At 41.9% G+C, this 26,389-nt stretch overlaps 1 protein-coding gene across 2 annotated transcripts in view; it reads left to right on the top strand.

Moving 5' to 3' along the window:
• Positions 1–25,674, top strand: part of GRM1 (glutamate metabotropic receptor 1) — a 224,946-nt gene extending 199,272 nt beyond the window's left edge. The window contains exon 8 of one of the 2 annotated variants that reach the window (XM_063124574.1): positions 24,368–25,674. In XM_063124574.1, the coding sequence (XP_062980644.1) occupies positions 24,368–25,253 (886 nt within the window). In that variant the 3' untranslated portion in view covers positions 25,254–25,674. Of the gene's footprint in view, positions 1–17,304; positions 17,377–24,367 lie in introns of those variants that run through there. The other variant, XM_063124575.1, reaches the window with a different exon arrangement.
• Positions 25,675–26,389: the final 715 nt, after the last annotated feature.

Here is a 26,389-nt window from a genome sequence, read left to right as displayed (position 1 = left end):
TAACAGGACCAGCACCTTTAATAAGGTGGTGCTGGCCAGTACATGGACCCCGAGTAGGTCCAGAGTTCTGCTCAGCATAGCCAGGCTGTCTCTCCAGTTCCTCTTGAGGACACCAGCTCTGTTAACAATGTCAGAAAGAGAGAGAGATGGGAAATGATTGCTCTGGTCCATTGAGAAGGTGCCTTCCCTCAAATGAATATGAATGTACACATTCACTTGTGTAAACATTTTGCTCCATATCTTGAAGTGAATATCCGGGCCCACACAACCAAGTGCTCCATGTGTACATCTCAGCATATAAGGTGTTGAAAATTAGACTGTAAATTTGCAATATAGGCTCATCTATATTTTATTACCTTTTTTCAAAATGTCACCTATCCTGAGTCAACGTAATTATAATTTGCATAACTAAATAGCTACACATAATAAAGGCATAAATAAACAGCTACACATGTTTAATAAGTAACAGTTTTGTATATCTTGTAGCTTAATCTATTAGCAGGAAACAGACCATCTTTCCTGGTCTACGATACATCTACGTTTGTACTTTTGGGTGATTTGGCTCCCGTATTGTTAGAAAGAAATAATTTTTAATGTTTAGCATAAATGTTCTAATTATGCTCTTTGTTATTCATTCTTACCAATGTCTTGATTTCAGTAAATAAATCTTCTCCCAAATTCTGTAGTATTCTGAGGGGCGTGCACAATGCAGACACATCCAAAATTAAAGATTTAAGTGCCAAACATCTATTTCGGAAAGTAGTACATTCACTGGTATTGCTGGCTCAACTTCAGTCCTGTGCGACACGCTGGACTGTGACAATTAATGGCCATTTTATAGCTCCTCCTTTTGTGTGATCTGAATTTCAAGTAGGATGTTCGACTAGCATAGATACATTTTATATTGTCAGGGTATAGATTTAAGAAAATATTTAAACAGTGCCAGCAAAGACATTTTGCAGCTTAGATGCACTCGTTTCTTCCTTCTCCTCCACCTCTATTTCTTCCTCTTTCTCCTCCTGCCCTCCCTATTTTTTTTTTTAAAAAAAAACTAAAAATGTAGTCCATCAACAAAGTCAAATACTGAAAATAGTCCCTTTCCCCACCAAAGAAAACCATAGTATCATATGAGGAGATGAAATATAAATGTGACTGGCCTGTATGTAGTTTTTTGTTTAATTAAAATGTGATTCCGCTGTGGACATTACTAAACCAGCTGACAGGTTCTGCAGTGATCCGCAAGGGAAACGAAGCAGTCAGGAGAAGAGACCGAGCGAAAAGAACCTGCTTTCCTTCTGAAATAGGGAATATGTGACCAGGTTGCATAACATGTGGCAAGAGCCCTGAAATGGGTCCCTCAGGCACTACTGTGCTGCGGCCTACACATATTCATTAACTTGTCTGTAAAGCTGCCAAGCTCTTCCCTGCTCAGTCTTTGGATGTAATGTCCATTTCATCAAACAGTTCTTGGCTCTGAGAAGCAGCCTCTCCCCTCCACTGCGACAAGTAGCTGCTGCATACAGGGAAATATGGGAGTAAGCTGAGCTTGCCCTGATATTATTTGCATTTTGAAGATGGAATTGTTCGCTATGATGTTTAGGAGCAAGAATAAAACAATGCATATCGAGTCAAGCAGGCAAATATTTTAAATTCATTCCTGTTCAATAATGTTCTGCATCATTTGATCCAATTGAAGAACTAAGGGAAACCATTCAGTTTATAAATGGTTTGAGAAAAGACAGCGTGGAGAAAAGAGGCAATCAGGGATAAAGGTCAAGTAAGATACAAAAAAAGGGCAATCTTATAATTTTGTGAGGTGCTGAGGAAATAGCTTGTTTAGATATTTAGGCACTGATCTACTTTAAGCATATAAGAAGAGCCCTGTTTGATCAGACAAAAAGCCTGTCTAGTCCTGCTTCCCACAGTAGCAAACCAGGAAGCTTACAAGCAGGATACAAGAGGCCTCTCCCACTATTTCCCAACAACAGGTTTTCAGGGACATGCAGCCTCTAACCACGGAGATGGAATACAGTCATCATGACATGACTAGCTGATAGCCTTATACTCCATGGACATTGATAGCTGTATCTTTATTGATACTCTTATCTTGGGTGACTTCAATATCCATGTAGATGACCCTCAAGACGCTGCAGCTCTACGATTTTGCTCTTTATCTTCCTCTTATGATCTTAAGCTTTGGTCTGATGTACCCACACATTCCCTTGGACACTGTCTGGATCTTGTTCTCACTCGGAATTGCTCTGTTTTGGACTTTTCTACTGCTGACTTTCCCTTGTCAGATCATCATCTACTTTCTTTCAATATTACTCATATTCCTCCTCCTTCATGTCCTGCTTCTCGCTCTTCTCGTGACTTGCAATCTATCAATTATGAGGCTTTTTCTCAGTCTCTAGCCTCCTCTCTTCCTTCTGTCTTTTCGGCTGTCTCCCTGGACTCAGCTGTCTCCTTCTTTAATTCCTCCTTATCTTCAACTCTTGATAATTTTGCTCCATCTACAACTCGGAAAGTTCGCCCTTCTCAACCCCAACCGTGGCTCACCTCTTTCCTCCGCTACCTTCGCTCTTGTTCCCGGGCAGCTGAACGCCTTTGCCGTAAGACCAGGGACTGGGCGGACTTTGTCCATTACAAATTTGTACTCTCCTCTTTCTCTTCTGCCATTTCACTGGCCAAACAGCAGTATTACTCAACATTGATCCAGTCAAATGCTATGCATCCTCAGCGGCTCTTTGCGTCCTTCAACTCTCTTCTGAAGCCTAATCCACCATCTCTTCCCGCCTCTCTGTCTGCTAATGACTTTGCCTCTTTTTTCAATGCTAAAATCCAAACTATTCGCTCTGATCTGGCCAGCTCTGCTCCTCTTCCAGTTCCTGTTCCTCATCTGTCAGTTCCTCCTGCAAATTTCTCTGCGTTTCCTTCGGTCTCAGCTGATGAACTGTCTACATTACTGCGCTCTTCGAAGCCTTCCACTTGTTCTCATGATCCGATTCCTTCTCGAGTCTTTATTAATCTTATTCCCGCTATCCTCCCTTCCTTGCTTCATATTATTAATTTTTCTCTGTCCTCTGGTTCATTTCCTTCTGCTTTTAAACATGCTACAATCTCTCCCATTCTCAAGAAACCTACTCTTGATAGGCTATCTCTGTCTAACTACTGACCTGTCTCTTTGTTGCCTTTTGTTTCAAAGATCCTGGAGCGTGTGGTCTACTCTCGTTGTCTTGACTTTCTTTCTAGTAACTCTGCTCTGGATCCTTTTCAATCTGGATTCCGTCCTTTGCATTCCACTGAAACAGCCCTTACTAAGCTCACCAGTGATCTTCTTACTGCCAAGTCTAAAGGCCTTTATTCCGTTCTTATTCTCCTTGATCTAACTGCAGCCTTTGACACGGTTGATCATGATCTTCTCTTAGATTCCCTTCATGACCTTGGACTTTGTGGCTCTGTCTATAACTGGTTTGCCTCCTATCTAGCGGGTCGCTCTTTCAGCGTGTTGGCTAATGGCAGCTCATCTTCCTCTTTTCCCCTTTCAGTAGGGGTTCCGCAAGGCTCGGTGCTTGGCCCGTTGTTTTTTTCTTTATACATGTTGCCCTTGGGTAATCTCATTCAATCTCATGGCCTCCAATATCACCTGTTTGCCGATGATACTCAGTTATATCTTTCATCTCCGGAACTTTCTCCTGATGTTCATGATCGTATCTCGGCATGTCTTTCAGATATCTCAGCTTGGCTGCTTCATCGTCGTTTGAAACTTAATATGGCAAAGACTGAATTGCTTGTTTTTCCTCCTAAACCTTCTCCTCATCTCTCATTCTCTCTTACTGTCAATGATGTCACGCTTACTCCAGTCAAGGAAGCTCGTAGTCTTGGCTTTATATTTGATTCCTCGCTCTCCTTTATTCCTCATATTGAGGCAGTAGCTAAATCCTGTCGTTTTTTCCTGTATAATATTGCCAGGATTCGATCATTTTTGTCTGTCTCTTCTGCCAAGACGCTTGTTCATGCACTGGTTATTTCTAGGTTGGACTACTGCAACCTTCTTCTCTCTGGCCTTCCTTCTTCTCACATCAGTCCCTTGGTTTCTGTTCACCACTCTGCCGCGAAGATCATCTTCTTGGCTCGCCGCTCTGACCATGTTACTCCACTTCTGAAATCTCTTCATTGGCTTCCAATTCACTTCAGAATCCAATATAAACTTCTCCTGTTGACCTTCAAAGCTTTTCACGGTCTAGCTCCTTCCTATCTCTCCTCTCTCATCTCACACTATTGCCCCGCTCGTGCTCTTCGTTCCTCTAATGCCATGTTTCTCACCTGCCCAAGGGTCTCTACTTCCCTTCCTCGGCTTCATCCATTTTCTTCTGCTGCCCCTTACGCCTGGAATGCTCTTCCAGAACATTTGAGAACTACAAGTTCAATCGCAGCTTTTAAAGCTCAGCTAAAAACTTTTCTTTTTCCTAAAGCTTTTAAAACTTGATTTTGTTCTGACTTTATACTGTTAGTTTTACCCTACCCTGTGCCTGTTTATCCTACCCTGTGCCTGTTTGCATTCTCTTCCCCTCCTTATTGTTCTACTATGATTTTATTAGATTGTAAGCCTATGCGGCAGGGTCTTGCTATTTACTGTTTTACTCTGTACAGCACCATGTACATTGATGGTGCTATATAAATAAATTATTATTATTATTATTATTATTATTATTATTATTGCGTCTAATCTTTAAAACTTTCTAAATTGGTGACCATCCCCTTATCTTGGGGAACCAAATCTCATAGTTTAACTGTGTGTTGTATGAAGAAGTACTTCTTTTTGTCTGCTGTGAATTTCCTACCACCATTCAGCTTTATTGGACGATTCCAGGGTTTAAGTATTATGAGGGAGCGAGAAAAATATCTCTCTATCCACAGTGCCCTGAGATATGTTGAGCATTATTTCTACAAATTTCTATATTTCCCTGGTGAAGGCTTTAGCCAGACACTGTGTAGCAGACCTTTTCAAATGTGCAGTTCCAGGGGGGACTTGTGCAGTTCAAAATTCAAGACTTGCCAAAAAAAATGGTATTATATTAGCTAATGTAAAAACTGAAAAATAAAGTAAGTAGTCCAGGCCTTTCTAGAAGGTATGCAGATTTAACACAGAAATAACTTGTCCCAGTGGCTCAGGATATATTCATACAGCCACCAAGATTTCACAGGACCACCAAGATACATTTTCTGGATAAAGCCATGCTCTAATAGTCCCAAACAAGGCAAGCTTTTATTTATTTATTTATTTATTTATTTATTTTATTACATTTATATACCGCCCCACAGCTGAAGCTCTCTGGGCGGTTTACAACAATTAAAAATAGTAAACATTAAAAGTATACAAAATTTAAAAAACATAAAAAACAGTATAAAAACAACAGTATCCATTTAAAAACAACAATTCTGGGGTCCATTAAAAACAAACTTAACGTTGTTAAATGCTGTTAAAATGCCTGGGAGAAGAGAAAAGTCTTGACCTGGCGCCGAAAAGATAACAATGTTGGCACCAGGCGAGCCTCACCGGGAAGATCATTCCACAGTCGGGGGGCAACCACTGAAAAGGCCCTCTCCCTTGTTGCCATCCTCCGAGCTTCCCTCGGAGTAGGCACTCGGAGGAGGACCTTAGATGTTGAGCGCAGTGTACGGGTAGGTTCATGTCGGGAGAGGCGTTCCATCAGGTATTGCGGTCCCAAGCCCTTTTCTTGTAGGGAACCGGTTCCAATTGTTGGTTGCTCCATTTTACCTTGAAATATTGAAGAATTTAATAAAAACAAGTTTATTTCAAAATTATTCAAGAGTTAAGTAGAGGCTGTTTTAGGGCATGATTGCCCATGACCCTGATCTAGTCATGGAAAAAGAAGGACCCACACACCTTGTAATAGGCATCCATGGCTTCCCTTTCACGTTGGGCTGCTTACACTTAGAGCACGTGTTACGATCCATAAGAATTAATGTCATTGGCTTGTGAATATTCTAATTGCTGTGCTACTGCAAGCAATTTTCCAGCTATCCACTATCTCATCATCATAATCTATAATAGCCTTTCCCAATCTGGTGCCATCCAGATGTTTTGGACTAATCCTGTCAGACCCAGTCAGCATGGCCAATGTAGGGATGATGGCAGCTGTAGTCTAAAACATCTGGAGCAAACAGGTTGAGGAAGGTTGATCTACTTCCCCACCATCATCCAGTATAATTGGCCCTAGACTGTTCCAAGCTGTGTAGCTATGCTTCTGTTGCTGTCTTCAGTAATCAAGAGCAGGATTATGGCCCTGATTATGTAAAAAGCTTTTATTAGAGGTGTACAAAATTATGCACGGTGTGGAGACTGTGGATAGGGAGACATTTTCTACTTCTCTCAAAATACTAGAACTGGGGGTCATCCGAGCAAGCTGATTGGAGAGAGATTCAGGATAGATAAAAGGAAGTACTTCTTCTCAAAGCACATAGTTAAACTATGGAATTTGCTACCATAAGGTGTAGTGATGCCCACCCATTTGGATGGCTTTAAAAGGGGGGTTCCTGCTGGTTTTATTGTTGGTTTTATTGTTTTAATTACATTTATTGCTTTTAATATTTTTAATATTTTATTGCTTTTAATATTTTATGTATTTTGTTGTTGTAAGCTGCCTTGTGAGGCTTCTACCCTGAAAGGTGACCAAGAAATGTTTTAAATAAATAAATGAATTCCTGGAGGAGAAGGCTATCAATGGCTGCTAGTCCTGAAGGCTAATTGTGTAGCATGAAGCTGAGGGTTCGCTTATTTTATTTTTTACTCTAGTGTAAGCACACGTAATGCTGAGTTGGATTATGACCACCAGGAAGGGAGTCCTTTCCCCAACCATTTTTTCCAAGATCTTCCTGAAGAAAAAAAGTCTCCATTGGTATCCTTGGGGCCAAAGTCTAGGCCTCCAGAGCCCAGGGGGCACACAGTCTCAAGAGCAGGGACAGGCACTAACAGCTGACAGGCCTGGCATCTGCATCTGGGTGGCATGGGCATGAAGGGGGGCCCTGGGGCTGACCCCGCTTGCCAGAGGATCCTTTCTTCTTGTTGTTTAAAATGTTTCATAGTCGGGGGGTAGCCAGATGTGTTACATAGTTACAGATGCTCATTTTATTTTAATTTTTAACTTTTAAAATATATTATTGTTCTCTACAAGAAAATCGTGGGTTTGCTGCTTACTCCTAAATAAATGACCCAGTTCAGATGAAATCGCAGCAAACCCACGATTTGCCAGGTTTGTGTTCCACCACCATTTTGAATATGCAACTTCACATCGGCCTGATTGGAGGTGTCTCCATGATATGCACGATGGGTTAATTGTAGGTTAAACAACCAAATGTTAACCTACAATTACTTCTTAGAGTAACTGTGCATTGTTTAACCCACAATTAAACCATAGTTGGAGCAACCTCTGATCTGGCTGATTGGAGGCTGCATATTCAAAATGGTGTTGGCATGCAACTTTTACAAATTCTGGCTTAATTAATCCCTAATTTGCTGGTGCTATGTGCAAATGGGGCAAACATGTTTAGCATCAGAGAAGCAGAAGCAAACTCAATTTTATTCCTGTATTCCTGGAAGTGCTATGAATTAAGTGAATAAAAATGCAAAAATGCACCTGCTCAGAGTATCTCTTTTCTCTCTCTTTTTTCTTTTTTTTTATCAGGGCTGGCAAATTGGTGAAGGGGTTGGCTCTAACATGTCAAGAATATAGAAGCAATTGTAAAACATGGAATGGTGGGGTTGAGGGGAGAAAAATGTTAGTTGTGTAATGGCCTCTTAGAGTAATGGCCTCTAAGATGATTAAGTCCAGGGCCTAAAATTACCTAGGTGCACCGCTATATGTGGTGTGCAGGAGGCGTTTCATGTGTCCGTCTCTAATCATAATGGATGCTAATGAGAGTTAATGTGCTTATAGTGATAGCTGTGCTTTGTGGCATGGAACTTCCCCCTCAGGGCTTTGGGTAGCCAAAGAAAGACGAGTGCCTTGGATGACTTAGTTACATTAGGAACCAAATGTAGATAAGTGCATATGCATATTCCAGAGACAGCCAATGCATATTGTGACTTACTGCTTTATTGCCCTATATGCATACGTTTTTGCTTTGCATACTTTTCCAAAATGGAAATTCCAGGAGCAAGGTGCTTACAGTGATACTTTAAAATGGCAGCACGGGCATGCACCTTGGCAAGAGTTAAGACAAGCCCTTATGTGAGCTTAAGCAAGCCTTGATGTTGGCTTTTAACCTTTCACATTTAACCATAAAGGCAAACCTGAGCAGCAACATTTTGCCACAACATCATATTTACATCAAAATTCCATAGCACCAGACGCAATTACATAGTATATCTCAGTATTTAGTGGGGATGGGGGGAGTAAGGATGCACAATTACACATGAGAGATGTTTTGCAATTATATGACATTTCCATGTTTCCCCAAGTTGAAGGATGCAAATGCATTACTGCAGAAAATGTAAGAGAAAGTTATCTTTTTGGCATAACATCTAAGCAATAAAGAACATCTCAGTCATAATTTAATTTCTTGCTTGACTGGATTTCATATTGCATTTTCTTGTATAACTACACTTGTACATATTTATCATTTACTTCATGTCATTTGAGCAATATGAAGAAAGTTACAACAAACCAGTTAGTTGACATGCAGAAATATATCCCCTGTATCCAGTGTTCAGTTAATGTCAGTGGAGAAAAATCTGTATTCATATCTTGCCACCTCATTTGGAAGTTCATCTGTACATGTCAAAACATATATTTCTCTTTTTATTGGGTCAGATAAAAACCCAGTCTTGAAGATAAGTATCTGGTACTTAGGAAAAATGTGTAGTGCAGTGATCAAATAAGAGGTAGAGAATCTTTCCCCCTTTGCGGGTGCGGGTGGTGTCTTTGTGGTAGAACCGGCATTGACATCACACTTAGATAAGAACTATGATGAAAAGAGCCTGTTTGCATTGTGTTTTTTTAAATATGTTTTTCTTACTGAATAAACAGACTAGCAGTGCAAAGATCATGAAAATTATGGTTTCTAAATGTTTGTTGCCCAAGGTGGGATGTTTCATCACACTGCTTAAGGGATTCCTGCACGTATTCTCCTCAAAACAGAGACAGATGTGTCACAATTCATGAATATGGATGCCTGCTGCAATAAATAACATGCAAAGAGACTCGAGTTTTAGAGCTTTGGATTTCTTGCTCAGGTATAAGAGATGTTACCTGAGCTTATGATGTAGAGTTTCCTCAGAGACAACTGGGTTCCAGACTCCTCCACTCTGCCCCCAGAAAGGATGCTTCCTCTTCCCTCTCTTCCAAATGTCTATGCAGCTGCAGCAACAAGATCATGCAACCTAATTTTGAGTGCTTCCGCTGACAACTGATGATACACTTGTTTGCCCAGGCATTTTCCTGACCGGGGTAGTTACCCCTGATTATTTTAATGATATTTATTGTTTTTATCGTTGTTTCCTTCCTTTAATGCTTGGTTTTATTTTATTTTATCCTGATTTTATTTTGTAAGCCAGGTTTTTTAAAATGAAAAGTGGTATAGAAAATTTATGAAATAAAAATAAATAAATAAATAAACCTGCTTTGGGATGTGAGGATCCCTAGCCAGGATTTATATAACCTTAAGAGTTAAGCAAGGTCAAGGCGCATCGAAATCAATGAGACTTGCTGTGATTAGTGTGATATGCAGTATTAAAAAGACACTGCATGCCATGCAAATCTTTAGAGTCAAAGTGACTCTATGTTCTATGTTCTATGTGACTCTTTTAGTTATATGTTCATATGACAGTATTTCTCCCCACTACTCACTATAATGAATGAAATCTTTATTGCTAAAAGCGATAAGCCATCGCAATTCGACATAATAAAAACAAGTAAAAAGATAAGCTAAAATAAATAAGTTGTCCCTGTCCAGGAAAGGCCGTAGCTGGCGGATCAGCCGAAGCTGACCCCAAGTACTCTGTGCCTCAGAGTCCACCTGGGCATCCAGTGAGTCTAGGAGTACTTCCAAGCTACAGTACATACCTGCTCCTTCAGAGGGAACGCCACCTCATCCAGAACAAGTCGCTTACCCAATTCCCGGACTCGGGAACCACCAAGCCACAGAGCTTCCATCTTATCAGGATTCAGATTCAGTTTATTGGCCCTCATCCAGCCCATTACAGCCTCCAGGCACTTGTCTAGCACCTTCACAGCCCCAGCTGACTCCAACAACAAGGAGAAGTAGAGCGGAGTATCATCAGCATACTGATGGCACCCAATCCCCAAACCCCTAACGACCTCAGCCAACGGCTTAGATGTTGAACAGCAAGGGGGTAGAATAGAACCCTGTGGCACCCCACAGCTTAATTGCCATGGGGTGGAACAGGAATCCCCCAATACCACTCTCTGGGATCGGTCCCACAAGTAGGAGCGGAACCACTGTAACACAGTGCCTCCTACTCCCTTCTCACAGAGCCGATCCTGTAAGATACCATGATCAATGGTATCAAAAGCCGCCGAGAGATCCAGGAAGATCAACAGGGTAGCAGTCCCCCTGTCTTTCACCCAGAGTAGGTCGTCAGTCAGAGCCACCAAGGCTGTTTCAGTGCCATGCCCTGGCCTGAAACCAGACTGAAATGGGTCCAGATAATCCGTTTCTTCCAAGAACATCTGAAGTTGCCCGGCCACCACATGCTCAAGCACCTTGCCCCAAAAGGGGATATTAGCGATGGGGCAGTAGTTCTCACATACCTCTAGGTCCAGGGAGGGCATCTTCAGGAGAGGGCGCACTACAGCCACTTTCAAGGCAGCAGGCACCACTCCCTGACAGAAAGAGGCATTTACCACCCCCTGGACCCACCCAGCCAATCCACCTCTGCTCTGGCAAATGCGGTTCAATGTAAGCAAGTGTAAAGTGATGAAGCTGGGATAAAACAATCCCAATTCAAGTATAACCTGATGGGATCTGAGCTATCAGTGACCAGCCAAGAAAGAGATCTTCGAGTTAAGGTGGACAACTTGATGAAAATGTCAACCCAGTGTGCAGCTGCAGTGAAATAGGCAAACACCATGTTAGGCATAATTTAAAAAGAAATTGAGAATGAAACTGTCAAGATCATCCTGCCTTTATGATGATATTGGGGCGACCACAGTTAGAATACTGAGTACAGTTCTGGTCACCATACCTATAAAAAAAAGATATTATACAGCTGGTAAAAGTACAGGAAAGGGCAACTAATGATCAAGGGGCTGGAACAACTCCCTATGAGGGACAGTTACAACAGCTGGTATTGTTTTGTTTGGAAAACAGGAGGCTAAGGAGAGACAGGACAGAAGTGTACAAAATTATGCATGGCGTGAAGAATGTGGATAGGGAAACATTTTTTCCCTTTCTCAAAATACTATAACCCAGGGTCATTCCATTAAGATGTTTGGTGGGAGATTTAGGACAGATTAAAAAAAAGGACTTCTTCATACAGTGCACAGTTAAACTATTAAATTTGTTAAACAAGATGTAGCGATGGCCACTAATTTGGACCATTTTGAAGGGGGGTTTGATAAATTCCTGGAGGAAAAGGATATCAATGGCTACTAGTTTGGAAAACAGTGTCCTGCTTGTGGTTCCCTGGTTGACAGCTGGTCGACTACTGTGTGAACAGAATGCTGGACTAGATGTAAAGTGATGAAGCTGGGATAAAACAATCCTTGATCCCATCCTATGTTCTATATTATTCCATTTTTATTGCATTTATTTATTTATTTATTTATTTATTTTGGTGATTAAAGGATCTGTACATTGAGATTTGCACAGTTCTATTTTGTGTCCTGGAAAAAATAATTTTAAAAATGAAATGTGGAGGGTAGGCTTATTTTCACCATTGCGGGGTGGGTGCGTGGGATCTTAAAATGGGTCAGTTCATGTGACGTGGGCAGTTCATCCAGGGCAGTGCAAGTATTGTTTAACCCCTTAATAACCCACGATGTCCAGGTTTGGATGACACAGCACAAGTCCATTGGGGGTTGTATATTCATAATGGTGGCCACACAAATCCACATGCTGCGGTTCATTGTGTATTAAACAATCCACAGTGAGACTGGTGTGTCATGTGAACCAGGTCATGCTCTCTCCCGGTTGTGTCACAAACACACAGTGTCAAAGTCCTTACTGATGCACACTGTTTCTCAAGTGGGAGTTAAATTATCTTCCTCTATCAGACTTCCTTTAAACTTGGGATATTTAACAAGAAACATGGTCAGTTTTAGAAACCTAACAAAAACGGTCATAGTAGTTGAGCTTCAAATGACCACTGAATTTATAATTTCTTGTTTTGGAGATTCTGTCATTGCCGGTAAAGATTTTAATTGTCCATGAGACACCAAGGTGAATGGATTGAGTGCAATGAAACAATCCTGAAACAAGTCTGACCTGCATGCTTAAATTATATCATGAATTCAAGTAGTTATTTTATTGAATAATCTTGTATTTTGACACAAATGCAGTCTGATTACTATATACAATGTTTGTTTCACTGAGAGCAAAAAATGCAAAGTTTTGTTCTGCAGATTTTTTCCCTTTCTTTCCTTTTTTTTTAAAAAAAAGCAAAATGACATTTTTTGCAGAGTTTTGTTTAGCAAAAAATCCGTGCCAGAAGCTGGCAATGTTGATGCTAGGTAAATAAAGTTCTGTTCCATGTGTCCTTCAAAATTAGGACCAAATCTTCCTCAATATATTGTCATATTATACACCATATTCCCCACCCTGTTTCACTTTGTTGATGGCCACTTCCAGCCCAATGAAACAAACACACCAAGGGTATATGACATAGAATCTTGACACGCACACATTTCATGGAGTCCTGCAGAGCCATTTTCCAGCCACATAAAAGAAAATATTTCCCCAACCACCCTGAGTTCATTCACTCCCTGCACCTGGAAGTGCTGGAGTTTCACTCCAGCTTTTCTTTTCTTTTTTTACCCCCTGGTGACTACTGTTGAGTTGAAAGGGGGTTCTGGAATTACCATTCCACAACATTATGTATACCACTCATCACAGCTGATTGCACATGGCCTCAGTCTGTTCCATCCATAATTGCAGCCTGAGTCTCCCATGTTCCAACTGTTAGTCAGTTTACTGACACAAGGCCTGCAGCCTGATATTTCACAGCATCTATGCCATATATTTCCAGGTGGCAGTACAGGTCCTGCCTCTCCTTCCCAGGTGGCAAAAGAACTAGGCCTGAAGCAGCTTTCTCTTACCAGATGTTTTATCATGCCCCTTCAACTTAGGGGCACTGCAAAACAGAGGAAATGCATGATGCAAAAAAGAGAGCAAAAAGAGGACACAGGTTTGCATAAAATGTGCATATGCTAATTTATAGCGATGTGCATGTGGCCATCGTACTGCTCAGTCTTCTGTCCAAGTGCTCATTCTTGATGGGCAACTTCAGCTTCATTATTGATGGGCAACTCTCCCCTCTTAAGGTTCTTTATTGGACCTTAAGGTCCCTCTTAAGGTCCCTCTTAAGGTCCCTCTTAAGGTCCCTCTTAAGGTCCAACCAGACTTGGACCGGGCACCCTACTTGGGCCTTCCCAATGCAGCTGCACATACTATGTTGGTTTATGCTTGTAATCGTGGCTACTAAATCATCTTCTGCTAGTTGACATTAATCATCTGCTACATCCCAGCCAGCAAAAACAAAATATTCATTACTTTTAAAAGAATGTTCTCTTAATTTTGGGAACCTTACTTTGGCAGCTTGCGACTACACAGTACATCCAAGAGAAGAAAAGGGAGAGAAAATGTAATTAACATATCTCCAGTATCATTTCAATCATAACTTCTGAGACAGATATATTAAAAGAGTGAAATCTGTTTAAATGAGAGCTTAAAAAACCCCAGCCATGCTGAAAAACAGGGATAGCTCCCCGTTTGCGAAGATGCAGGGCAATAATGTGGAATCGAAGAAATTTTCCAGCGAGATATTCTAGTGGGTTTGTTTTAAATTCATTTCTCCTCACCTCTTTATACCAACAGCACTTATTTCCTTGTGCCAGTAGGCCATTTGTGACAGTTTTCGTCCAGAGTAGCAAGAATACTTGTAGTAGTAAAACTAATAATAATAATAATAATAATAATAATAATAATAATAATAATAATAAATTTATTTCTTACCCGCCTCTCCTTTTAGATCGAGGCGGGGAACAACATTAGAACAGGAATCAATACATCTTAAAAATTCATGATTTAACATTGATCTGGATAGGCCTGCCGGAAAAGGCTAGTCTTTAAAGCTGCCTTAAAATCACACAGAGAGTTAATTTTACGAATCTCCTCCGGCAGGCCATTCCACAATCTGGGGGCGACAGAAGAAAAGGTCCTCTGGGAAACTGATGTCAGCCTAGTTTTAGCTGACTGAAGTAAGTTCACCCCAGAGGACCTGAGTGTGCGGGGCGGACTATATGGGAGAAGGCGATCCCGCAAGTAACCTGGACCCAAACCATTTAGGGCTTTAAAGGTAATGACCAACACTTTGTACTTTGCCCGGAAACTAATTGGCAGCCAGTGGAGAGATTTTAATGTTGGTGTAATGTGGTCACCCCTTGGTGTACCGGTGACCAACCTGGCTGCCATATTTTGAACTAGTTGAAGTTTCCAAACTAGGTACAATGGTAGCCCTATGTAGAGCGCATTGCAGAAGTCAAGCCTTGAGGTTACCAGTGCGTGCACTACTGTCTTTAGGTCTTCTGACTCTAAGAAGGGGCACAGCTGGTGTATCAGCCGAAGCTGATAGTAGGCACTCCTGGCTGTCGCATCTATCTGGGCTGTCATTTGGAGTGACGGATCCAGGAGCACCCCCAAACTGCGAACACAGTCTTTCAGGGGGAGTGTAGCCCCATCCAGAACTGGCTGACACACCTCCAAACCTAGGTCAGAGCCCTTGACAGCAAGCACCTCTGTTTTGTCTGGATTCAGCTTCAGTTTGTTTTTCCTCATCCAGCCCATTTCTGCCTCCAAGCATTCATTCAGAGGAGACACACTATCCTTAGCTGATGCTATTATTGAAGGCATAGAGAAATATATTTGGGTGTCATCAGCATACTGATAGCACCCTGCCCCATGCCTCCGGATGATCTCTCCCAGCGGTTTCATGTAGATGTTAAACAGCATTGGGGATAGGATGGCACCTTGTGGTACGCCATACAACAGCTCCTTTTTTGAGGAGCAACTATCCCCAAGCATCACCATCTGGAATCTACCTGAGAGGTAGGACCGGAACCACTGGAGCACAGTGCCCCCGATTCCCAAACCCCTCAGGCATTCCAGAAGGATACCATGGTCGATGGTATCGAAAGCTGCTAGTACTAGTAGTACTAGTACTAGTAGCAGTTTGTTTATTGTGAAGTCATCACAATATAACACAGAACATATAAAAATATAGCTTCCATCAATAATAACAAATTAATATCAAAAGCAAAAAAGCAACAAAAATGGGGGGAGGGGAAAAGGAGAAAAGAAAAGGAACAGGACTTGACTACCACCCATACAGTTTGACACATTCCTGTCTACAAAATCCTGCCTAAGTTTAGCCACTAAGGGCACAATTCTATGCATGTTTAGAAAGAAAAAAATCCTACAATTCCCAGCATTCCCCAGCTAGCCATGCTGGCTGGGTAATGCTGTGGGTTGTAGGACTTCTTTCTCTGTCTAAACATGCATAGGATTGTGTCCTAAACCAACAAACGACCGCTTCTAAAGTTTCATATTTATCTATATATTTTGCCAAATACGTTGAAAAATTGGCCAGCTTACCATTCTGGCCACAGAAAAAGAGGTCCAGCCGTTCTTCCCGAGGAACTTTGTAAAGGGAGCATAGCATGCTTGTGAGCTGCCGGAATAGCACACTAGCTCAGTTTGGGGCTAAGGCAGGGACTCTCAGACTGACAGGAAAGTGCCAGCCTACGTTTACTGTGGGGGGGCTTCCCTTTTTTCCCCTCACGTTCCTCTGACATTTTTTGATTATGGCATAACTGTCATTTCTCCCCCTCCCCCCGCCCCTGTAAACTTACCTATGTTCAAATTTCTCATGTCCATCATTACTATGGCATGGTGCCCTCCGGATGTTTCAGACAACAACTCCCAGCATTTCTGACCCTGACTGGGGCTGATGGGAGTAAATGCTCAAAACATCTGGAAGACAACAGGTTGGGAAAGACTGCCTTTATATGATACCCAGGCTGAAACTTTGGCAATAGAATAAATAACACTTAGAAGAAGGAAAAGTAGAGTCTCTGCAGTGAAAAGAGCTATCAGCTCTCCAAAAAGAGAAACGGCCAATATATGTGCAGCTCCTTCTGAGCATTTAAACAGTCAGTGAGCAAGCAAACCTCCATGCATCATGCAAATTTCTGTGTGAATGGGGCATGTAAACATACCTTATAAATAAACCCACAAAAGTAATTCTCCCAATTCCCGCCCCCACAAGATTTGGTTCCCTACTTATGTTAATTATGCTGGTTGCTTATGACACATCAGTAGGCCAGGTGAAGAAAAGAAGTGGCTCTTTTCTAAATGCTTCCCTGCCTGGTTGCCCAGAACCAGGTCTTGCTCACTGTGGCAGACAAATAAATAGCTATTTAAGCAAGACTGAGAGGCATTTCTGCTCGTGCACAGCACCATTCTCATTTGATAGAATTACATGGTAGCTCTTGTCTGTCTGGGCCACATTTAGTACCACAATAGGGCAGGACGATATGCTAAGGGTGCTAGAAAATTGCCTCAGAGAGTTTCTTAGGAGAGCAGGGATTTCAACGTAGGTGCCCCCATGCCAGCTTTCCCCAACCTGGAGCCCACCAGATATTTTGGACTACAACTCCCATCATCCCAGCCAGCACCCTGCTGGCTTGGGATGGGAGTTGTAGTCTGATTATGGAGGTTATAGCCTGAGACATCTGGAGAGCTCCAGGTTGGGGAAGGATGTCTCCTGCCCACGCAGCTGCACGGCCAGACTGGTTTTTAAACACACAGCAGGTCAGTAGGAGAAGAGGAAATGAATGCTGTACGGAGAACTTTTCATCTCATCATCTCAGACCAAGGAAGCAGCTAACGCATGAGTGATGCAGACGCGGAGAGGCAACCTGAAGAGGCGCAAGCAAAGGCTGGACATAGATCAGAGACAAGCACCCGACTGAGTGGTACAACTGCCATGAATGTGCCTGTGGATAACCACTCACTGGGTGTCTTTTTCTTTTCAATCCTCAGGAAGAGGCAGCCAGAATTCTCGCCCACCAGCCAGTGTCCGTCGGCACATGTGCAGCTTTGAAAAAACCCCAAACTGCAATGAATGTGTAAGAGAAGCTGCATGACAAACAGTGGTGTATTTTTTTAACCCATTGCTTTCTCTTTCTCATGACTTTCTCATTTCTGATAATGGGACAAATGTGGTGCATGCCATTAATGATGGAACGCTTACGTGTGTGTCCCATTTTTCACACTGCCTTGACTCTTGCTTGTCCATATATTCTTCAAAGGACACTGTGGAATAATTTTTTGAAAGAGCTTTTTGTTTTTCATGGTTGTCACTTCAGCATCTGCTGGCAAAACTTCAAAACAAAACAACCCCCTCTCTTTTCTTGTTCGTTTTATCTTTCCTACATTTGGCTAATATATTTTCCCCATTCACAGTTTTGCATGGCGTTGAAATGACCCTGTCTTCTTTCAATGACATCTCTACATTTTCTCTAGTGGCTGCTGCATCTTTGCTGTGCCAAGTTCTTCCTGCAGCCCTGGTTCACGAACTTCGGCTGCACGTTGGGAAGGGTTTCACATAACACTGGTTTGGTGGAGTATACAAAATACAGAATTCCGTGTTTGAAAATACAGAATTTCCATTACAGTAACTAGTTGGCAACAGAGGAAGAAAATTAAAGTAATGAGATGGAAGATTTTAATTATTACTTTTGAAAGTAGTAATTAAATCCTGTTGATTTTTACTTTCCCATCATATTCAAATTGGTTTATAACTCAGTAGGTTCTAAAAGTCACAGATTTGGGGCTGATGAAATCTATTTAATAAGAAGAATTACTTTCAAGAGGAAAAACATTCATTGTAGTAGAAATATATGTTTTCTAATTGTATGTGTTGTGATAGAAAGTGTCTCCCAAGTACATAACTAAAGTTCAAATCAATCTTCTATTATTAGAAGGTTTGAAAGTTGGGCTGGGAAAAGTACCGCAAATTGAACACAGAAGAAACTGATAAGAGACTAAAGAAACCAGTGCTGCTGAAAAGATCAGAGATATTAATACAATATGGGAGCAATTAAACAACAATTAGCCAAAATGAAGATACTTCACAGGTACAACTGTCACTTCAACATTTTACCAGCATTGTCCTCAGATTTCACTTGAAGAAAAAATTCAAAGCAAATGTGGAGTTTCCTACCCAAACAAAACTTTCAAAGAAGTTGGAGTGAAATAAAGGCCAGGGAAATCTTGTTTTATTTCTGGGATGGCTGGGCTTGTCATGCATTCCAGTCTGGAATCCACAGTAGCTTGTTTGCACTATTGTGGGCAATATTATCAACCTTACAATAGTGCTGAATGTGCCATTGGAAGTCCAAAACGTGTGAAGGACTTCTCCATGCAATTGGCAAAGTTGATAAGATCTAGATTTTGGAGTTGTCACCAAATTTTATCTAAAATAAAATTCTGAGCTTACTTCTTTGGAGAAACATCCCAGAGGGAAGCAAAAAGAGTTTCAATGAGGCTAGCAAAATTTCTCAAGTCTGGAAAACCAGAGTGACCACGCAAAAATCAAGTTGCATGCCTGAGTTTTATAGCTTAAAGTCAAACAAGTTTTCCTATACCATTGTAAAATATAAATGAGAACTATTTATAAAATATTTCTGAATGAAATGAATGGAGCAAGTATTGGAAAATTTACTGGTAGCCCCTAGATTTTCAGCATATAATAAAATTTCAATTTTAGTGACTGAAACACTGTTTAGGAAAACTTCCTAGCTAAATTCAAATCATAATGTTTCAGCTATATTGTGTGTAAACCAGAAGGTACTGCTTCTGGACAAGGTAAAACATAGTTTGCTAGGAGACAGGTCATGGTGGATTTCATCTAAAGGAACCTATTTAGGACTTTTCCTCAATATAATTCCTGCCATTTTTAAATCCAGTAGAGTTTCACCACCTCAAAGCCCAGGTCCGTTGCAAACAAATTCAACTCTCAAAGCAGCTCTATTAATTAAACGGGAATATTATTAGTGTGTTAGTTCTGTATAGTTTGTTCAGGTAGGTTTTATGTTCAATTTTTATATGTATTCAAAAACATTTTGTTCTGCAGCATGTATTGTCTCTCACTGGCTGGGGCATGATAAAAGTTCTAGTCTAGTGCATCTAGACTGCACTAGGTTGGGGAAAGCTGAAGTAGCTCCAGACATTTGGGGTCATTTTCTTCCATACTAAGTATTTCTTACTCACCTAAGTCATTGTTCAGTCAAAAGCTGGAGCTTGCTGCATTTTCTCATACAGAGAAATTTCCACTACCATGAATTAGACATCCTGTTGTTGTTGTCCGGAGTAGTGAGGAATGGTTCCTAAGATGTGCTGATTCTCAACCAGACAAGAAAATCAAGGTTTCTTAAAGCTATAATTTCTTAGGATGGGTATTGTTTTGCCTCATTCACATATTTTCCCATTGGGAGCATGGGATTTTGATCCTTGCCTGAACCTACCAGTTCAAATCAGGTCCTCATCAAGCAGCAAAGACCAGATTTTCATATTAAATGTTAAGATAGTTAGCAGGTGTGAGGAGGGCAGAGTGACTTTTTAAAGCTTTATTACTGCTGTTAAAAGGTCTAGGATCATAACATACCTGAGAGCACACTTGCACATGAACATACATGAAGCTGCCTTATCCTGACAATATTGTCTACTCTCGACTGGCATAGCCACTAGGCAGAGGTGTTTCCAGCCCTGCTACCTTATATCCTTTTCAATGGAGAGTGGGGAACTCAACCAGAAGCATTCTACATGCATAGAATACCTTTTACCACTGAGCTCTCACCCCACCCCTTCTTGGCTCCTCCCTAGCTCTCCCTGAGGTCTTCCCAAACTGAAAACTACCCCACCTTTTAAACCACATGCTTCAAGCCCCATTGCAATCATTCCCTGCCTCACCTCCATGCTAATATATAAGTTAAGACAGATCACTGAGCCATAGATCTTCTTAGCACCAATAGGGCTACTTGCTGTGCTTCACTTCTGAGGTCTCCAAAGAAATGAGATACCTAGTTGTGACATGTTTTAAAGAAGCCCTGAGCATCGAAAGCTGCCACCGAACCTAGTGGGAGACATAAACTCCCTTCACTTCTGGGAATTGTCAAATGGTTCAAGAAGAGTCCTGCTTAAGGTCATGTGAACACTATATTTTACTTTGATTTAATTTGATGTGGTGTTGATTCTCATTGTTTACCGTGCCCGTGTATCTGATGGCCTCAGTCTTCTATGTGCTTCCATACTATAAGCATACTCTGTTTCTAAAACTTTTGTGTTGTTTCAGGGCAACTGGACATAGATATTACTTAACTTCTGTCCTCCTCCTAGCTTCTGTTCCCCAAACCTTTACACTCTTTCACACATGCATGCACACATGCACACACAAATGCATTGTATATTCACAGTTATCAATGATGTCTGCATCTGTATTTCAATACTTTTTTCCATCATAGTGATTATTAGAACTGAATTTGTGCAGTCAAATTAGTGCAATTGTATTAAGTATATGTCTAGAGTGGTGGAAGGGGAAGAGGGGAACTCCTCAAGTCTCCCATATTTCTAATGGGAGAGGTGGTATAGATTTGTTAGAACATGTCTGACTGGCAGAATTCTAATCTACACATAGTTTGGGCCACATACATTTTCTATTACCATTTTTACTACTTCCCAAGCAATTCCAATACGTTGTCATGGCAGGTGATACAAGTCAAATGGAGGTTATATGCACACCATAAATGTTGCAGACTGCTGATTTGCACTGGATACCCTAGAACTGTATTTACATAACCATGATTTTAATATGGTATTGCATGATAGCCAAGTCATTGGATGTCGCCATCTTATGTTTGTTCTAAGCCTTTTCAGAAAATACAAGAAATATGTCTGATGAGCTTATCTCTACATGAATAGGTTGTCAAGAGTTTATCTGAATTCACTCTAAGGCTGCTGGAAGGAGGTCTCATTGTAATAAATGGGACTTAAGTCCAACTGAACATGGTTAGGGCTGTTTGTGAATTTCAGAAGAAAATAACCTAGTATATTGTTTCAAGGCCCTCTACTTCACACAATATAGTTAACATTCTGGCTTTCACTTTTAAATAGTAATCATGACTGGCCTGAATCCTTTTTGATGCCTAAAAAGATAATAAAAGGATAATACTGCCTGTGGCAGCAGGGGAGTATAATGGAACATGATAGCAGTTCTCAAAACAGCCTAAAAGCTTTGATAAGGAAGAGATGAATTAACTTTTTGTGATGGATTCAAGTAGCATCAAAACAGATTTAGTATAAATAACAAGAAGCAATTTCTAACACATTGGACCTGTTCAGACACAATGTGGAAAGGGTAGTTAGGGAAACTATGGAGTGGGGCGAGTTAGCGAAACCACAGTGTGTACGCCTGTCACACGACCAGGAACTGTGTGGTGTGCATGGTTTAGTTACCATTCCCCATGTTGTAGTCAGTTTTCTAGCTTCCTGCCGCCACCGCCACCTGTTATCCCAGCAGCCATTGCACCAGGAAACAGCATGCACTGGCCATTCCATGCACTGCTAGGCAACATCACCCATAGAATCTGGCCATGATGCCTAGAGCACTACCAGAAGTGGCACATGCTCTAGGTGGCCAACTCTATGGTCACCACGTTTTCATGTGGAACAGCCATTTTAAACCATGGGGAGCCTGACAGATGTCACAGTAAGCCACCCCGGGGGGCCCTAACCTCATTGCAGGGGGTGGTTTCCCAGGGCTGTTAATCAGCCATTGCAGTCGGATTTTTTTCCCTGCCCCCTTCACTTCCCAGCATGAATCACAGTGGGTTAGTATTACATGTGAACAGGCTCATAAAGTCATTTGGGCTATAGAATAAATTGTCCAGAAAACTTGTGGTATCTTTTTCCTTGGAGCTTTTTCAAAATATCACATTAACATCAATCAAACATGGTTTAGGTCTCGTGACATGAGTGAATTGAACACTTCCTTTTTTTAGAGTTTAATTTTAAAAACAAAAAAGGATGATTAAATAAGCTAGGATTCTATATCAGATAATTGCATGACAGGTTTGAGAGAGGAAACACGTAATAAAACACTTGGAAGTGTGAAGTAGATGGCACTTGGAAATATATCCACAAATGTTGTAATGATGGGAAACCAATAACAATAACTTCAGCTATTTATATTTCAAGACCTAATCTAATGCAATTCAAAATCTAATGATTTTGAATTGCATCTGCCAGAACTTTCATGAAAGGTGTCAACATTGATTAGAAATTGTGTGGTGCTGCGAGAGACCTTTGAAACCAAAGTAATTATGAGCACCCAAATGATTCCTAACATTTTCACTTCCTGCCCACCCTTATGATCAAGTCTTTTGGCTTTAGCTAGAGGTGTAACTACACATTAAGAAGAAGTGCTGCTGTAATCAAAAACAAAATGCTGACTGGGTTTGGACGACACAATAGTCCACTGTTGATTAAATAGTCCACTGTTGATTAAATAGTCCATTGTTGACTATTGTACCATCTGTTGAACATTTTCCATGCAATGGTTAGTTATTGCACAGAAATAACCAACGCAAATAATCAACAGTGTGCAGAGTTGACTGTCTGCACAACTGTTGATTATTGTGTTGTGTGGTGGACTTGGTTGGCTATTTCACATGCCTGCAGAGTCGCGAGGCAAGAATGGCAGAAACCCCTGCTGCTCTTCCCCAGCAGGGCTCTGTAGGCATGTGGCATTCATCCTGGGAGGCACGTGGGGAGCTGCCAATTGTGCAGCTCCCCATGCGTTTCCCAGGACATGGCACAAATGGAGATCAGGGCAGTGAGAATCTCTCCTGCGGCTACAGCATCAAACCACAGGGAAAATCCCCCCTCCACCCAGATATCCATTTCAATATCGGGGAGGAGAAGTGTATGGATCTGTCCTCTGGCTGTAATGCCAAACCGCAGATGGATTTCTCCCACAGTTTGATGTTACAGCCGCAGGACGGACGGACGGACACACACACACACACACACACACACACACACGATATCTGAAGCCCATGTGTAGATATCGTCAAGGTGCAGAGGGAGACTTTCACTGTTTCCCTCCATGCCCTGCTGGTATACCCTGCTGGTACAAATGGATGGTGTGGCGTGGAGGGGAATATGCTTGCCTGACGCTATCAAGGACAGCATCAGGCAAGTGTATCCCTACGCCACGCTGTCTCCCTTCCCTCCCCCCCTCTCCTGATGCTATCAGCAGGGATGGGACATGCATGTCACGGGGAACATGAGTGTGCCGCGATCGTCCCAGGAAACATGGGGCTGCTGGTTCCCATGAGAATCCCCCTTCATTCCAGGTCACCCCACCATCAGAACAGGAGGAGGAGAGCACAGCGCCAGGTACTGATAGTGGGGGGACCCAGCACGAAGGGGAATTCTCATGGGAACCAGTGCCGCTATTCAGGGGGAGGACAGAGAGTGGATTGGGGGTGGGCAATAGTCAACCCTGTGCTAATAGTCAACCCCACAGATGACTATTTAGGGGGATACCCAAGACAACATGATAATAGTCATCCTTGGAGTTAACTATTAGCACAGGGTTGACTATTGTGTCATCTGAACACAGCCACTATCTCTTACTCAGTTCACCCCTGGTATTGTAGAGTAAAAGGAATGGGTGAAATAGACTTGGGGTAGGGAAACTCAGGGTATATGGCATCATATATGTGCTTTGCCTTACTACCATCACAGGGAGAAAGAAGGAAGAATTGCCAAGCTTCTGATTTTGGTGGCAGCCGCAAAGTTTCTATAACATGTTCCTCCACCCACAGCATCTGAAGCCAACAGGGAATAATTGGGCTTTGCTTACAAACAACAACAAGTGTCAGATTAAAGATGATTTGCTTGTTGCTTCTCCTTGTAGTTGCTTCTGAGAGGAGCCAATATGACGGAACTCATCTAAAGAATTCGCTAGAACAGTTTTGTTATTTCTGCCTACGTGTGCCTAATGTAAATGCAAATAAACCCATCTTTATTTTATTCATAGTTCTAATGGCAAGTCTGTGTCATGGTCTGAACCAGGTGGAAGAGAGGTTCCCAAGGGGCAACATATGTGGCACAGACTCTCCGTGCATGTGAAGAGCAAGGAGCCGGGATGCAATCAGACCGCAGTGATCAAGCCCCTAACTAAAAGCTACCCTGGCCAAGGCAAGAGCCTGACTTTTTCAGACATCAGCAGTAAGACTCTGTACAATGTGGTGGAGGAAGAAGAGAGCGAGCCAGTCCGCTTTGGCCAACAGAATAGTCCTTCCACGGTTGTGCATAGGCGAGTGGTGGTGACGCCTCCACTGCAGGCAACGGCAGAGGAAACTCACCTGTTCTTGTCCGAGCAGAGCCCCAAAGGCCTGCCACCACCACCGCCGCCACCACAGAGATCCATTATGGAGCAGCTGCAAGGCGTGGTCAACAAGTTTGCCACTGGCATTCCTGACTTCAACTCTGTGATCCCTGCGCCTGCGGCAGGCAATGGAGTGAGGCCTATCTATCATCCTCCATTGACGACGCAGCAGGTGCTGCCACTCCCAATGGGCACGTTCAGTAAAGAGCCAGTTTCGCCCCCAGCTGAGGAAGAAGAGGAGGGGGAGGAGGAAGATGAAGAAAGTGAAAAGTTTAAGCTCATCCAAGAGTATGTCTACGAGAGGCCAGGGAACCTAGAGGAGGATGAAGATGAGGAAGAGGAGCAGGCAACCAGCAAACTGACTCTCGAGGACTCACCAGCACTGACGCCTCCATCTCCTTTTCGAGATTCGGTGGCTTCAGGCAGTTCTGTGCCCAGCTCCCCTGTGTCAGAATCAGTGCTTTGCACGCCTCCCAATGCAACCTATGCCTCTGTTGTCCTGAGGGATTATAAGCAAAGCTCATCCACCCTGTAGATCAGAGGACGTTGTGATGAAAGTCAGTGGACAATGTCTCTTCTGTCAGCTTTCATCCGTTGGGGAGAGAGAGTACAAGCCCTCAGAGGGCAAGAGAGAAGGCGAACAAAAGTGGTGTTGTGTATATGATGGTGGGGAGGGGATAAATTTGTATCCTGCACTGAATCCATTAGAGGGCTCCAGTTCTTTACTTGTTGTGTGTGTGTTTTTAAAAAAAGGAAAATATTGTATCGTATTCAAAGCGTTGTATTCTGAGAAGACAGTAGGTATCTTGACAAAAGCACAAACCCCATATACAACTTCTATAGCAAAAAGAAAAAAAATTAAAAGATAACAAAGTACACAATGTTCATACACACACTGTCACACACACTCTTGGCAACACTTGAATATGACTCTGCGTAACACAACCACAGAGAAGAACATGAGCACATCTCATGGCTGTGCGTCGTCATTAAATGCAGCAGACTCTAATGCAGCAACATTCACTTTAGAAGGAGGGAGGAAGGAAGGAAGAGCTCTCTGTACACTGTACACATATCTTTTGTTATGCTTTCTTAGGTGGGAATATCAAGTTGTCTTCTGACATTTGTGTTGGAGAAACAAAAACAGCATGTCAGCATATAGTTCATCCGGAATGTTTAGAACATCTGAGTTAGATTGCCCCCACCTCTTGGGCTGATTTTAAAAGGGCCAAAATAAACACAACAAAGACACAAAAGGTCTTCTGATAAGAATGGAGGCCAAAGCCCTGTAGAACTAAACCTTAGATTTGCCCTTTTGTATAAGATTGCAAGCCAGGTGACTATACTGTTAACACAACATTCCCTGTAGCAAAACAATATTTACCAATTCAACTTTCATAATCTGATGCATTTGCCATGTGGTTACATCGTTTGTTTGTGTTACTATGGAAACAACTACGTATAAAATAATTATATATTTTGAGCAACAACTACTACTTACAAGCAAAAAGCAATTCTTAATCGTGGCTCATTAGATTCATGGTAGAGGCAAGAGAGTGAATGTGTGTTTGTGTCTTTGTGTGTGTGTGTGTGTGTGTGTGTATGTAACTGTATAGAAAATGTGATATGTAACATCTAATAACTGCCACTGGATGATTGTCCTTCAAGTAT

The sequence above is a fragment of the Elgaria multicarinata genome, chromosome 4 (genome assembly GCF_023053635.1).
Source record: "Elgaria multicarinata webbii isolate HBS135686 ecotype San Diego chromosome 4, rElgMul1.1.pri, whole genome shotgun sequence".
Taxonomy (NCBI): domain Eukaryota; kingdom Metazoa; phylum Chordata; class Lepidosauria; order Squamata; family Anguidae; genus Elgaria; species Elgaria multicarinata.
This window is presented reverse-complemented; position numbering and strand designations above follow the sequence as displayed.